This window comes from Sebastes umbrosus, chromosome 1 (genome assembly GCF_015220745.1).
Source record: "Sebastes umbrosus isolate fSebUmb1 chromosome 1, fSebUmb1.pri, whole genome shotgun sequence".
In the NCBI taxonomy this organism is placed as follows: Eukaryota; Metazoa; Chordata; class Actinopteri; order Perciformes; family Sebastidae; genus Sebastes; species Sebastes umbrosus.
In genome coordinates, this window is record NC_051269.1 from 43,395,308 (window position 1) to 43,410,893 (window position 15,586).

The 15,586-nt window shown below is 42.8% G+C and overlaps 1 protein-coding gene across 5 annotated transcripts in view; it reads left to right on the forward strand.

The window, feature by feature from the left end:
- The window catches only part of setd5 (SET domain containing 5), a 53,074-nt gene extending 42,768 nt beyond the window's left edge, over positions 1–10,306 (forward strand). The window contains exons 22-26 of one of the 5 annotated variants that reach the window (XM_037766320.1): positions 3,175–3,449; positions 3,565–3,686; positions 5,917–6,005; positions 7,684–8,317; positions 8,450–10,306. In XM_037766320.1, the coding sequence (XP_037622248.1) occupies positions 3,175–3,449; positions 3,565–3,686; positions 5,917–6,005; positions 7,684–8,283 (1,086 nt within the window). In that variant the 3' untranslated portion in view covers positions 8,284–8,317; positions 8,450–10,306. Of the gene's footprint in view, positions 1–3,174; positions 3,450–3,564; positions 3,687–5,916; positions 6,006–7,683; positions 8,320–8,449 lie in introns of all 5 variants that reach the window. The other 4 variants (XM_037766337.1, XM_037766328.1, XM_037766346.1 and 1 more) reach the window with 4 other exon arrangements.
- The last annotated feature ends 5,280 nt before the right edge of the window (positions 10,307–15,586 follow it).

Consider the following 15,586-nt stretch of genomic DNA (forward strand, 5'->3'; position numbering starts at 1 on the left):
AGAGCTCATCACAGACCAGACCAGGCTAGATCCTCTGAGAGACGATACCTCAACGAACATGAACATATATGAACATTAAATACCTGCTAGATGCCCTCTGTATATTTCAAATATCAATCTTCCTCACAAAGTGTCCGGTGTGAAGATTCTCACTTGCCAGGGAGCTCAAAATTAATGAGTAGTGGGGATGTCGATAATTAACCGTTTAACCGTTAACCGACATTAAGCATTTTAACCGATTAACGCTATCGGTTAAAACGGTTAAAAGAAGAACTTCCTTTACGCTCCCGGATGGTGAACTGGAGACAGTGAACGCAGCATCGTAGCTGCTAAGTTAACGCTCCCGGACGGTGAACTGGAGACAGTGAACGCAGCATCGTAGCTGCTAAGTTAACGCTCCCGGACGGTGAACTGGAGACAGTGAACGCAGCATCGTAGCTGCTAAGTTAACGCTCCCGGACGGTGAACTGGAGACAGTGAACGCAGCATCGTAGCTGCTAAGTTAACGCTCCCGGACGGTGAACTGGAGACAGTGAACGCAGCATCGTAGCTGCTAAGTTAACACTCCCAGACGGTGAACTGGAGACAGTGGACGCAGCATCGTAGCTGCTAAGTTAACACTCCCAGACGGTGAACTGGAGACAGTGGACGCAGCATCGTAGCTGCTAAGTTAACGCTCCCGGACGGTGAACTAGAGACTCCCTTCAACGAACATCTGTTGTGCTCCTGCAGCTGGAGCACCGCTGCATGCGAGGCACAAGTCTTGTCGGTTAACGTTAATAATCGGTTAACTAGAGTCGGTTATCGGTTAAGAACATTTTTCAAAATGAGCATCGCTAATTAGTAGTTCAGATTAATGTTCACCTGCCAAAATAACGGATATACATTCTTCAACTTTACTTCTGTGTAGAATAGAAAACCAACCTTTTTTCATCGTGTAGTGTTTGTGTTATGCGTGAAAGTATTCACGGCAAGAACAGTTAAAGGGACTATTTGTAACTTTGTACGCGCATAAATGTAGCGGGTCGTCACACATGCGCGCTCGCATATGCGCGTTCGCGTGTAGCCGCTGTACCCTCCTCCTCTGCCTGCCTGCCTTCACTCAGACAGCTCAGCTCACTCCACCTCTAGACGTCAACGCGCGCTCACAACACACTGCAGAAGAGTTAGTTTAGCTCTGAGAATATCTAGTGAATATACAGAGGACGTTTGTGCAGAAATAACTGCTGCAGCTCCTCCAGACCAACAGAGGTTTCCCGTGTCTTGTGAAGTGACAGAGCTCTACAGAGATTTACGTTGTCTTCTCGTTACCGACCGGGTGACGGTGTCTCCTCTGCTCTCTCCAGCTGCGGGAGGAGAGAGCAGGGAGACTCGCTGCAGAGCCCCGCTGCCTCAGCCTGCACTTGGGCAGGAAAAGCCAACACCAGGATCAGATCTAAATCATGTTCATGGAGAGACCTTTGTCTGGTCAGCTAACATTACTGCCAAGCAGCTGAAATATAGAGTGATATTGTGCTTTTAGCTGACGTGTGTCTCCTCACTGTGTTGAGTGATGCTCGTTCAGGTATATTGAGAGCGAGCAAGCGCGAGCCCGACGCTGACTTTCGTTGATTTCACGGCCACAGGTGTCGCTGTTAAGAATCATTTCTGAAAGTTACAAATAGTCCCTTTAAAATATATTTACTGTATACTGACGTGTGAATTAATCACACGAAGAAGAACCCCCCCCCCCCCCCCCCCGGTGTGTGAAGGCCTTTAGATTTTGTACTGGACACCAAGATTATAATAGTTCAATTTCATTTCAGTTTAGTTTGAGTTAGTTTTCAGAGTGTTTGCTGGTTTTAGTTTCAGTTTTAGTTTCAGTTTTAGTTTCAGTTTTTTAGACAGGTTTAGTTTTAGTTTTTATATGTTGAATTAGTTCTACAGTAGTTTTAGTTTGTGCTAGTTAGGGCCGGCTATAACGTCTCTTGATTTGGGAATCAATAAACTTGAGTCTTCTTTCACCGCCACACTCAGAAGAAAACGTGTCACCTGCAGTTCCCTCCCGACCCCAGCTGGTCCTGACCCGACCCGGACCTGAGCTGAACAGCTGGGTGGTTAAATGACATTTGATTTACTAAAATATTTAAATCACGTTCTCGTTATTTAATTCTACAAGACGACCAGACTGCGTGTGAGGGACTAATCGCAGCATAGCGCCATCTGCTCCGTCAAGTCTGTTTAAATTCTGTGATCAATGTCAAGAGAGTTAACGGATATTCTCCTTCTTTTCAGTACTGATAGTTTAGAGCTAAAAAACTAAAACTGAAATGAATTTGCGTTAATTTATATTAATTTCTTTTTTAATTTAATTTTAACCAGGCAACTCGTTGGTTTAGTTTTAGTTTTTCTTAAAGGATGTTGTTTTTATTTAGTTTCAATTTACACCAATATGTTCCACTTATTTGAGTTAGTTTATTATAATAACCTGCTGAGCAGTCAGATGATCAGAGAGGTTGTTAACAAGCCAACAGATCCTCCCTATTATCTTATCTATCCCCGATATGTAACATGATGCTGCTGCAAAGACTCAGTCTACATCCATCCATGTCAGTATCTGACTGTGAGGTCATCATCACGTTCCCCTGCCTCTTTCATAAACCCCGCCTCTATTCCCACAATCCTCCTCTGTGTCACGACGACATTCAGCCGGGATGAGTGCTCTCATTCTCATTGTTAACCGTGGAGGTGTGTGTGTATATATGTTGTGTGTGTGTGTTGTTTCAGCGTGGTTGCATCATGGCGTGGTTGCATCATGGCGTGGTGCGTTTAAAGTTGCCTGCTCTCCCGTCTCAGCTGTATGTGACTAACCGATCACTCAGAGTGATCCTCGGTGAGCGCCCGGTGTGTTCATGGAATGGAACAACAGCACAGATGCATACAGTGTCATCTTCATGTCAGAGGTCGTTTCCATGGTGATTACGGTGTGTGTGTGTGTGTGTGTTTCTTTGTGTCGTATTGGATGGTTGTAGATCCCGTCTCCAGGTGAGTCCTCTCTGGTGTGGTGCATGCAGGTCTGCTCATCATGATGTGATTCAGTCAGCGACCCGGCATCAGTGTGAATGTTAATGTTAAAGCCGCCGGTCCTCCGGCGCCGGGTGTGTAACGGCGACTCTCCTCCCTCTGCTGCCTCAGGTGTCTTTGCTGGAGTACCGCAAGAGGAAGCAGGGCAGCGGCCGCGACTCGGAGCTGGCCGGCAGCGGCTCGTCTCTGGGCGGCACCCCCACCCGGCCCGGCTCCCACTACGGCCAGGACTCCCATCACCCCCACTGCCATCAGCAGATGCAGCCGCACAGCTCCTTCTCCTCCTCAGCTCACGCCGCCTCCATCCCACAGATAGAGGAGGTCAGTCCTCCGGACCACCAGGGCTCGTTGAGCCAGTCCAGACGCCAGGACAGCAACAACCAGTGGTGAGGAGCTTCTCCTTCAGGACACCTCACCTCACCTGGAAGCTGTCCGATAGTGTTCAGGAATAGTGTTCAGGATTGAGTCGGTAGATAACCTTTTGGATGTGTGTTTTTCCAGGATGGTCCCCACTACCGTTGAACGTCTACGGGAAGGTCAGGGGGTTCTGGAGCGAGTGCTACGGAGCATCAAGATGGAGCGGGTTTACAAGAGGAGTGACGGCTCTACAGAGAAGGAATCTGGTACGACCACGTTAGAACCTTCAGGAGAAGTTGGGTTGACACAACTTCAACAACTAAGATGAAAACAAGAATACTATATAAGAGGGCTTTCAAAGTTAACGCCACTCATTTCTTTAACGCATTAACACAACTTCAGTTTTACATTATAGTAGCGGGCTCAGATATAAAGCTAGAGTGAAGATCCTGGTATCATAGTAAACTAGAGAACCTGATGGATCCATCGGTAACAACCAGGTCAGACCAGCTGGTCATGAAGGAGGTTAAATAACGCTCCAAACTGTCATGGCCATTTCCAAAGGGGTCCCTTGACCTCTGACCTCCAGATGTGTGAATGTAAATGGGTTCTATGGGTACCCACGAGTCTCCCCTTTACAGACATGCCCACTTTATGATCATCACATGCAGTTTGGGGCAAGTCATAGTCAAGTCAGCACACTGACACACTGACAGCTGTTGTTGTCTGTTGGGCTGCAGTTTGCCATGTTATGATTGGAGTATATTGTTTTATGCTAAATGCAGTACCTGTGAGGGTTTCTGGATCAATATCTGTCATTGTTTTGTGTTATTAATTGATTTATAATAATAAATATATACATACATTTACATAAAGCAGCATATTTGTCCACTCCCATGTTGATAAGAGTATTTAATACTGGACTAATCTCCCTTTAATGCCCGGTTCAGAATACACAACATCGGCCCGATCACAGCCCGACACGGCAGTCGTAGGGTGTCGACTCGGATCAGGAATGATAAATGAGTGTCGTGTACGAAAATCAATGGTTTTATCTCGTGTAGCGTGTCATAGTACACGACAACCGACGCCACGTCTGGGATTGATTTGATTTTTTGTTCTGCTTTCCACGACGTAGTCTGTCACGGCCGTGAATTAGAGCGGCTGAGTGCAGACGCACTCAGCTGTAAACAGAAGCACATGGCTACTTATTATGCAGAATGATGTCATCGACCTTCAACTGCTGCCGGACCTCTAGTAGGATATTCAGTCTTGGTTGTGTCGGAGTAGAAAACACCACCGCCATTGTGTCTTTGTGCATGGAGCATCCCGTTGAGCGCCCCACTTTCTCTTCTCTCTGTGAATTATATCTTTATTGTTTTCCCCTTGAGCCTCGTGGGCCCCTTTACATGGTCGGTCCCCCTCACATGGTCGGTCCCCCTCACATGGTCGGTCCCCTTCACATGGTCGGGCCCCTTCACATGGTCGGTCCTCTTTACATGGTCGGTCCCCTTCACATGGTCGGGCCCCCTCACATGGTCGGGCCCCTTCACATGGTCGGTCCCCTTCACATGGTCGGGCCCCTTCACATGGTCGGTCCCCTTCACATGGTCGGTCCCCTTCACATGGTCGGGCCCCTTCACATGGTCGGGCCCCTTCACATGGTCGGTCCCCTTTACATGGTTGGGCCCCTTTACATGGTCGGTCCCCTTCACATGGTCGGTCCTCTTCACATGGTCGGTCCCCTTCACATGGTCGGGCCCCCTCACATGGTCGGGCCCCCTCACATGGTCGGTCCCCTTCACATGGTCGGGCCCCTTCACATGGTCGGTCCCCTTCACATGGTCGGTCCCCTTCACATGGTCGGGCCCCTTCACATGGTCGGGCCCCTTCACATGGTCGGTCCCCTTTACATGGTTGGGCCCCTTTACATGGTCGGTCCCCTTCACATGGTCGGTCCCCTTCACATGGTCGGTCCCCTTCACATGGTCGGGCCCCTTCACATGGTCGGTCCCCTTTACATGGTCGGTCCCCTTCACATGGTCGGGCCCCCTCACATGGTCGGGCCCCTTCACATGGTCGGTCCCCTTTACATGGTTGGGCCCCTTCACATGGTCGGGCCCCTTTACATGGTTGGGCCCCTTCACATGGTCGGGCCCGGGGGGCTTGAGCCCCGGTAAGCCCGTTTATATTCAGACGGCGGTGTCAGGAGAGTGTGTGTTGTCGGAACAGAGGACCGGCAGATCTGTCGTGTGTCGCGGCCGAGTCACGACAAGAATGTCTGCCTCTCAGTCGTCTAATCTGACATAATGACCATCGGAACCGTCAAACACATCCCGTAGTCTGATCCTGGCGTTAGGTACATTTTAAACAGATCAAAGATGAGATAATTTTACGCTTAATCGTAAATAAATCTGTTCATGGATTGACGGCCCTAAAAGCAGTATATGTTGTGCTTTAAGTTCCCTGATGATGACGTGTTTTCTGTGTTTTCAGATGCAGATCGATACGAGCTGCAGGCAGCGTCCATGGCTTCCCCCATGAAGAGTCCTCACAGATACAGTCCCTCTGTGTACTCACATCAGGTAACTATCACCTGACCCCCGATCTGATGACCGGGGGGCGGGGGGAGTAGATTGAAGTTATTGTTGGTACTACTACTACCCCAACCTTCATCACTTTGTAGTCTTCTCCTCCAGCTTCATCATCCTCGTCTGCTGGAGAAAGACATTAAAGTCTCGATATGATGTCTAGATAATTGTTCATTTAAATTGTGTTTTAAATGCCACAGAATCATTTATGAATGTTGACTTTCAAAATCATTAATTACAACTAAATTCACCGACTGCAGTTGAACAGTTTACGAGCACCGTGTGTGTTTAGGAAGAGAAGATGTGCACACGCACACACACAGCGTGATGTCAGCAGACTTCCTGTCGTGTTGATAAATCTGAACATCAGGAAAGATCACAACTGATTTCATCATTTTACTGCCAGAAAATCACAGCGCTCGATAAGAGACGGTCAGCTGAGCTGCAGCAGAAGTTGACATACTGGTTGTTCGTTAGTACCTGCAGAATCCATCCCGGTTTGTCCAGTGGTGTTAATATTAGTAACCATGGAAACCGTCCACATCACTACCTTGTTCTCCACATAATGACTGCAGCCTGAAGGCCTTTACACACCGGGACATTCATTTGTACTTCAGTATATTTCTTTGAACTGTTGTTTTTCTGAGTACTTTCACACTGAATATTCTGCGGCGAAAAAAATAAACATAATTTTTTTCAGAACGAGGTCGATTTCACTCCGTCAATAAAACCAGTCACGCTGTGAGGAACGGCGTGAGATGCTCCTTTAGTTATGGAACAACACGGAGGCTCTGCAGTCTGAACCAAGACAGTGAACTTTCCTTTCAACCTCGACAAAGGCAGCGTAGACCAGATCTCATCCTTCCCTTCTTACCTTTCACAATAAAAGCCCTAGAGGCCAACACACCAACCCGACATCAGAGAACTAGCGGTGATGAAGGCCGAGCGTTGCGTCGCCTCACATCACCGTTGTCTTGGCCGACAAGTTGCATTTGAACACACCACAAAGACTCCAGCCGACGGCCAGTCAGCACGTACGTTCTGCGTCTGCGTGAGAGGAAATAACTCTCCTCACCAGCAGGCGGCGGTAGTCTATATTCATCATTCAGAAAGAGAAACAGGAAGAGCGAGGACGGAGGATATACAAGCCGTTGTTACGATGCGTACATGAAACAAAGCGGCGTCTGCCGACCATTTTCACAGCGCTCTCCCTCACCACTGAGCTTCATTCCAGATGTTCATGTTGCTGTGAAACTCTCTCCTGACTTCACTCGTCGGCTTGCTCTCCTCTCGTCTGTTTCTCCTCTCGTGCGCTGATTGGTTGAAGCTGAACAGCCAATCAGAGTGATTTCTCTCACCGACAGGCGGCGCCGCTGATTCAACATGCTGAATCGGCCAAAAAACCTCCGACACGGGCAGACTAGAGCCGACGGTGTCGGACACAACCGCAAAAACACTAGACCGACAGACGCTCAGCGACGGCTCGGTGTGTCAGAGCCTCTGCACATATCATATTCACACGTGCCTATTCTGCAGTTTCGTGTTTTTTACTCGTCGTCCCCCCCGGTGTGTAAAGGCCTTTAGAGATGTGTCATTAAACAGAGTTAGTGTGTGACTCGTGTGTGTGTGTGTGTGTGTGTGTGTGTGTGTGTGTGTGTGTGTGTGTGTTCAGTCCTCAGAAAGCCTCCGGCAGACCGACAGCCCGTCGTTCCTCCAGCAGACCTCCAACTCTCCATTCCGGGGTTCCTACAGTCCCTCATCAGGCCAGAGCTTCTACCCACGCCACCCTGCAGTGACCCAGGACCACCCTCCATCCTCCTACCCCAGTCGCACCCCCACCCCCACCTCCTGCTCCTCCTCGTCTTCCTCGTCAGACGCCAGGCCGCTGGCGGGCTCTCTACACCAGCAGAGTGGCAGCAGTAACGTGGACGGAGGCCACGGCTACGGCGGCAGCCACTTAAAAGCGAGTCTTTTGAACAGTGGCGGCCTGGCGGGGACTCCCCCACCGGGCCCCCGGGCCCACGGGCAGACTAAGATAGACTCGGGCGCCCCCCCGGCCCCCAGAGGGAGTCAGCAGCAGCAGCAGCAGCAGCAGCAGGTGTCTCGCAGCCTGAAGTCGGGCAGCCCGGGCCAGGCGGCGCTGCAGGCCGGCTCCAGGCTGCTGTCGGCCACCGGACCGGCTCACTACCCGCAGCGGGGGACGAGCCTCAGTCAGTTCCAGCACTCCCCCCTCCAGGGACCCGGAGTGAGGACACAGTCAGGAAGCTTTTAGGACCTTGTTCAAGTGTGTGAGTGTATGTGTGAGTGTATGTGTGAGTGTATGTGTGTGTGTGTGTGTGTGTGTGTGTGTGTGTGTGTGTGTGTGTGTGTGTGTGTGTGTGTGTGTGTGTGTGTGTGTGTGTGTGTGTGTGTGTGTGTGTGTGTGAGTGTGCGTGAGCGTGCGTGAGTGTGTGTGTGTGTGTGTGTGTGTGTGTGTGTGAGTGTGTGTGTGAAGCTGCGTACCTCCTCGACCCCGACGGCTGCGGTGAAACGGGGCTCAGGGAGTCTTGGGAGGGGAAATGTACAGACAGACCTACGAGGAGCGAGGACTTCTTTACGGTTCCCTTATTTTCTGTCTTTTCTTTATTTTCAGAAACAAACGGAACGACCACGTTCTGCTCAAAGCTAATCGAAGCTGATCGAAGCTGATCAAAGCTGATCACTGACTCTGGACTTCATAAAGGAATCAGTGGATGAAAAAGATAAAAAATCACATGTAACTTGAAATTGTCCCCCGTGGTTCCTCGTCATGTGCCGGACTGTGCAAACGGGCTCTATAATGTCGGAAAAGTCAAAACTTCCACACAAATGTCTGTACAGAGTTCTAAAAGAAGCCGTACCTGTCGCCGTGGTAACCAGGTTGGATAAATGCTGAGATGGAACTGAAAGCATTTTTATTTTATTTTTTCTTTTGTTACTTTTTTTTGTTTGTTGATTTGGCGAGAGGCCGGGTCTGTGCTGCAGGAAACCAGAGTTTGATTTGGATAAAGGGGGGACGATGCGAGCAGAGCCGAGGCGTTAATCATCCGTTCTAAAGATGCATTAGAGAGGCGGGGGGGCGGGGGGGGCGGCGGGGACACCTTCATTCCACACGCCAGCTTCCAAACATGACGACATCTTCTCTCACGTTCACTTCTGTTCTGGTTCTGTTCTGTTCTCTCTCACCCCCACTGGACTGTCTCTGTCTCTGACGTCTCCTCCGGACGCCGGCGCTGTAGATCTCTGATATTATATAATTAATATAATATAGAACTCTCATATTGTAATTGAGACTTGAGACGTAAACCGGTCTTATGATTCATGGTGCTGCATTCTTGTTTTTGTTTTTTTTTTTCAATAAATTTGAGATCCAGTTCTGTTCCCCACACGGCTGCATTCATCTTGTCATAATATCAGTTTGATTTTCCTCCAGATTGATATGAATCATAAATAAATCTGACAGGAACTTTCTTTCTTTCTTTAAATGTTAATATGTATGTTGTTTTCTGACCAATGGTCTCATTCCGTGTGACAGCGATGGAAACCAGTGAAGGGATCTCTGGGAGCGTTTAGAGGTAAAACACAAGCTGCTATGTTCCCCCCCACAGAATGCTGTATTTTTATTTTGAACTCATAAACTGACGCCACCTGTAAGACAGAAACAGACGGTTCTCCGGACCTCAAACCGACATTAAGCTGACCGCCTCTCCTCCTCTGACTCTTTATTTTGGACCGGACGTGGACGCGTTTGTGTGGAAGACTTCAAGGACCGAGGAGGGTCCCGGTCTTGAGACTGGACCCCCCCATCCCGCCCCCCCACAGGAAGGGTACTCATGTTACATGAATGTCTGACAGATTGAAAAACCCAAAATTAACCAGCACCTTAAAAAGAAAGAAGACACAACAGGACAATATTTATGATTCTGTGTACTTGTATAGAAAGAAATGTGATTATAGACTTTGTATGGAGAAAATATAGTACACTGAATTTACCGCATGATATTTGTTTTTAGGGTCCGAGGTGGTTGGAAGCGAATCATCGGGTCTGTTCCGACATTAAAACCAGACGCTGCGTTCTCTCTCGTTCTGTTTTGTAAAAGATGGTTCTGTTGGGTTTCTTTTATTTTTACACAGATCATAGTAGTAACTATTTCAATTGTCCCCCCCACCCCCAAAAAAGGTTTAAGAAGCAAGAGATGTAATGCATTTTGATAATAAAATAATCATGATGGTAATGTATTTTGAGAAACTACCATTGTGATGTTTCATTTGAGGGACTCAATTTGTATGTTTTACTCACATCACGGCAGCACAGGCTGGGAAGAGAAGACTTTTTACAGTGTGGAGGGGATACCGGACCTATTGGAGATGTATTCTAGGACTACGACTACAAAAAATAGAGGATGCAAACATGTCCTGCTGCTTTATGGTTAATAGTCTCTCTATGGGCCCATTGCAGAGCCTGTTTTCACCCAGCGGTTACTCTCCGTCCTCTATCAGTGATGAAAACCTGCTAATATTTCAGTGAAGGTGGTGGGAAGCTCAGGTGAAAAGGGTATATAAATGAACTACTAGATATCACCATGAAACTTCACCAGTTCATTACTGACATTAAGACAATTCTTTTTTGCATTACAAGTTTTCTGAAATTATATGTTTAAATATGCAAATGAGGCATTATCTTATTAAATATGTGCACATTTTCATACATTTCAGGAGCAGAAATGTGAACATTGGATAAAACCAGGTTCAAAACTCTTGTTTCATTTTGTTGACATATTAGAGTCAAAGGTTTCTACAGAGGAGATTATGGATATATATTTTTTTAAAGGGACTGTTTGTAACTTTTTAAGCGTATAAATGTACCGGGTCGGGACACATGCGCGCTCGCGTGTGGCCGGCGTCCCCGCTCCTCTGCCTGCTCGCCTTCACTCAGACAGAGCGCACATTCTCGCGTACTCGCTCCACCTCTCACGTGCATGCTGCTCACTCCACACTGCAGAAGAGTTAGTTTAGCTCTGAGAATATCTAGTGAATGTTCAGTGGACGTTTGTGCAGAAATAACTGCTGCAGCTCCTCCAGACCAACAGAGGTTTCCCGTGTCTTGTGAAGTGACGGGGCTCTGCAGAGAGAAACGTTATCGTCTACGACCAAAACTCCGGCGTCTCCCCCGTTCCCTCCGGCCGCGGTCGGGAGGCTGAGGCGGGAAAAGCCAACACTAGGATCAGCATTGATTCATGGAGAGACCTTGGTCTGGTCAGCTAACATTACTGCCAAGCAGCTGAAATATAGAGTGATATTGTGCTTTTAGCTGACGTGTGTCTCCTCACTGTGTTGAGCAATGCTCCTTCATGTCTATGTAGAGCGAGCACAAGCGCCAGCAACAGGACGCTGACTTTAGTTGACTTAACGGACACAGGTGAAGCTGTTAACAAGACATTTATGAGAGTTACAAATAGTCTCTTTCAAAAGATATTTTTTTTGCTATTTAGCCAGCCACATTCTGTTTAAACCTGGTACTTCTGCACAGCTACAGATAAAGATCAGGTTAATAGTATTATTATTATACGACTGGTTTTTTTCGAATGTTTTCAGAACTTTTTTTCTGACTTTTTTTTTCGACTTCTCCTGACTTTATTTTTCAGACTTTATTTTTTAGACTTTTTTCCGACTTTTTTTCAGTCTTTTTTTTTAGTCTTTTTTTTTCCGACTTTTTCCTGACTTTATTTTTCATACTTTTTTTCTGACTTTTTTTTCTGACTTTTTTCAGTCTTTTTTCCTGACTTTATTTTTCAGACTTTTTACTGACTTTATTTTTCAGACTTTTTTCAGACTTTTTTTCAGTCTTTTTTTCAAACTTTTTCCTGACTTTATTTTTCAGACTGTTTTTTTCAGACTTTTTCCTGACTTTATTTTTCAGATTGTTTTTCAGACTTTTCTCAGACTTTTTTTCAGACTTTTTCCTGACTTTATTTTTCAGACTTTTTTTAAGACTTTTTTTTCTGACTTTTTTCAGATTTATTTTTCAGACTTTTTACTGACTTTATTTTTCAGACTGTTTTTTTCAGACTGTTTTTTCATACTTTTTCCAGACTTTATTTTTCCAACTTTTTTTTCCGACTTTTTTTCCGACTTTTTTTCTGACTTTATTTTTCAGACTGTTTTTCCAGACTTTTTTCAGACTGTTTTTTTCCGACTTTTGTCAGACTTCTTTTCAGACTTTTTCCTGACTTTATTTTTCCGACTTTTTTTTTTAGACTTTTTTCCGACTTTTTTTCAGTCTTTTTTTCAAACTTTTTCCTGACTTTATTTTTCCGACTTTTTTTCAGTCTTTTTTTCAAACTTTTTCCTGACTTTATTTTTCCGACTTTTTTTTTCGACTGTTTTTTTCCGACTTTTTCCTGACTTTATTTTTCAGATTGTTTTTCAGACTTTTGTCAGACTTTTTCCTGACTTTATTTTTCAGACTTTTTTTAAGACTTTTTTTTCTGACTTTTTTCAGATTTATTTTTCAGACTTTTTACTGACTTTATTTTTCAGACTTTTTTTTTTAGACTTTTTTCCAACTTTTTTTCAGTCTTTTTTTCAAACTTTTTCCTGACTTTATTTTTCCGACTTTTTTTTCCGACTTTTTTTTTCCTGACTTTATTTTTCAGATTGTTTTTCAGACTTTTGTCAGACTTTTTTTCCGACTTTTTCCTGACTTTATTTTTCCGACTTTTTTTTAAGACTTTTTTTTCTGACTTTTTTCAGATTTATTTTTCAGACTTTTTCCAGACTTTATTTTTCCAACTTTTTTTTCCGACTGTTTTTTTCAGACTTTTTACTGACTTTATTTTTCCGACTCTTTTTTCCGACTTTTTCCTGCGACTTTTTTTTCAGACTTTTTTTTCGACTTTTTTTCCGACTTTTTCCTGACTTTATTTTTCAGACTGTTTTTCCAGACTGTTTTTTTCAGACTGTTTTTTTCAGACTTTTGTCAGACTTTTTTTCAGACTTTTTCCTGACTTTATTTTTCAGACTTTTTTTTTAGACTTTTTTCAGACTTTTTTTCAGTCTTTTTTTCAAACTTTTTCCTGACTTTATTTTTCCGACTTTTTTTTTCTGACTTTTTCCTGACTTTATTTTTCAGATTGTTTTTCAGACTTTATTTTTCAGACTTTTGTCAGACTTTTTTTCAGACTTTTTCCTGACTTTATTTTTCAGACTTTTTTTCAGACTTTTTTTCCGACTTTTTTCAGATTTATTTTTCCGACTTTTTACTGACTTTATTTTTCAGACTGTTTTTTCATACTTTTTCTTGCGATTTTTTTTCCGACTTTTATTTCCGCCTTTTTTTCTGACTTTCTTTTTCCGAACTTTTCCCTGACATTAATTTTCTGACTTTTTTTAACTTTTTTTTCAGACTTTTTACTGACTTTATTTTTCCGACTCTTTTTTCCGACTTTTTCCTGCGACTTTATTTTTCCGACTTTTTTTTCGACTTTTTTTCCGACTTTTTCCTGACTTTATTTTTCAGACTGTTTTTCCAGACTTTTTTCAGACTTTTTATCAGACTGTTTTTTTCAGACTTTTGTCAGACTTTTTTTCAGACTTTTTCCTGACTTTATTTTTCAGACATTTTTTTTAGACTTTTTTCAGACTTTTTTTCAGTCTTTTTTTCAAACTTTTTCCTGACTTTATTTTTCCGACTTTTTTTTTCCGACTTTTTCCTGACTTTATTTTTCAGATTGTTTTTCAGACTTTATTTTTCAGACTTTTGTCAGACTTTTTTTCAGACTTTTTCCTGACTTTATTTTTCAGACTTTTTTTAAGACTTTTTTTTCTGACTTTTTTCAGATTTATTTTTCCGACTTTTTACTGACTTTATTTTTCAGACTGTTTTTTCATACTTTTTCCTGCGATTTTTTTTCCGACTTTTATTTCCGACTTTTTTTCTGACTTTCTTTTTCCGAACTTTTCCCTGACATTAATTTTCTGACTTTTTTTAACTTTTTTTTCAGACTTTTTACTGACTTTATTTTTCAGACTGTTTTTCCAGACTTTTTTCAGACTTTTTTTCAGACTGTTTTTTTCAGACTTTTGTCAGACTTTTTTTCAGACTTTTTCCTGACTTTATTTTTCAGACTTTTTTTTTTAGACTTTTTTCCGACTTTTTTTCAGTCTTTTTTTCAAACTTTTTCCTGACTTTATTTTTCAGACTTTTTTTTTAGACTTTTTTCAGACTTTTTTTCAGTCTTTTTTTCAAACTTTTTCCTGACTTTATTTTTCTGACTTTTTTTTCCGACTTTTTCCTGACTTTATTTTTCAGATTGTTTTTCAGACTTTATTTTTCAGACTTTTGTCAGACTTTTTTTCAGACTTTTTCCTGACTTTATTTTTCAGACTTTTTTTCAGACTTTTTTTTCTGACTTTTTTCAGATTTATTTTTCCGACTTTTTACTGACTTTATTTTTCAGACTGTTTTTTCATACTTTTTCCTGCGATTTTTTTTGCGACTTTTATTTCCGACTTTTTTTCTGACTTTCTTTTTCCGAACTTTTCCCTGACATTAATTTTCTGACTTTTTTTAACTTTTTTTTCAGACTTTTTACTGACTTTATTTTTCCGACTCTTTTTTCCGACTTTTTCCTGCGACTTTTTTTTCAGACTTTTTTTTCGACTTTTTTTCCGACTTTCTTTTTCCGACTTTTTCCTGACTTTATTTTTCCGAATTTTTTTTCTGACTTTTGTCAGACTTTTTTTCAGACTTTTTTTTCAGACTTTCTCCTGACTTTTTTTTCAGACTTTTTTTCTGACTGTTTTTTTCTGACATTTTTCAGATTTATTTTTCAGACTTTTTCCTGACTTTATTTTTCAGATTTTTTTTCTGACTTTTTTCAGATTTATTTTTCACTTTTTACTGACTTTATTTTTCCGACTTTTTTTTCAGACTGTTTTTTTCAGACTGTTTTTTCATACTTTTTCCAGACTTTATTTTTCCGACTTTTTTTTCGACTGTTTTTTTCCGACTTTTTTCAGATTTATTTTTCAGACTTTTTACTGACTTTATTTTTCTGACTTTTTTTTCAGACTGTTTTTTTCAGACTGTTTTTTCATACTTTTTCCAGACTTTATTTTTCCGACTTTTTTTTCCGACTTTTTCCTGACTTTATTTTTCAGACTGTTTTTCCAGACTTTTTTCAGATTTTTTTTCAGACTGTTTTTTTCAGACTTTTGTCAGACTTTTTTTCTGACTTTTTTTTCCTGACTCTTTTTAGATTTATTTTTCAGACTTTTTACTGACTTTATTTTTCAGACTTTTTTCAGACTTTTTTTCAGTCTTTTTTTCAAACTTTTTCCAGACTTTATTTTTCAGACTTTTTTTTTCGACTGTTTTTTTCAGACTTTTTCCTGACTTTATTTTTCAGACTGTTTTTCAGACTTTATTTTTCAGACTTTTTCCTGACTTTATTTTTCAGATTATTTTTCAGACTGTTTTTTTCAGACTGTTTTTTCATACTTTTTCCAGACTTTATTTTTCCGACTTTTTTTTCCGACTTTTTTTTCCGACTTTT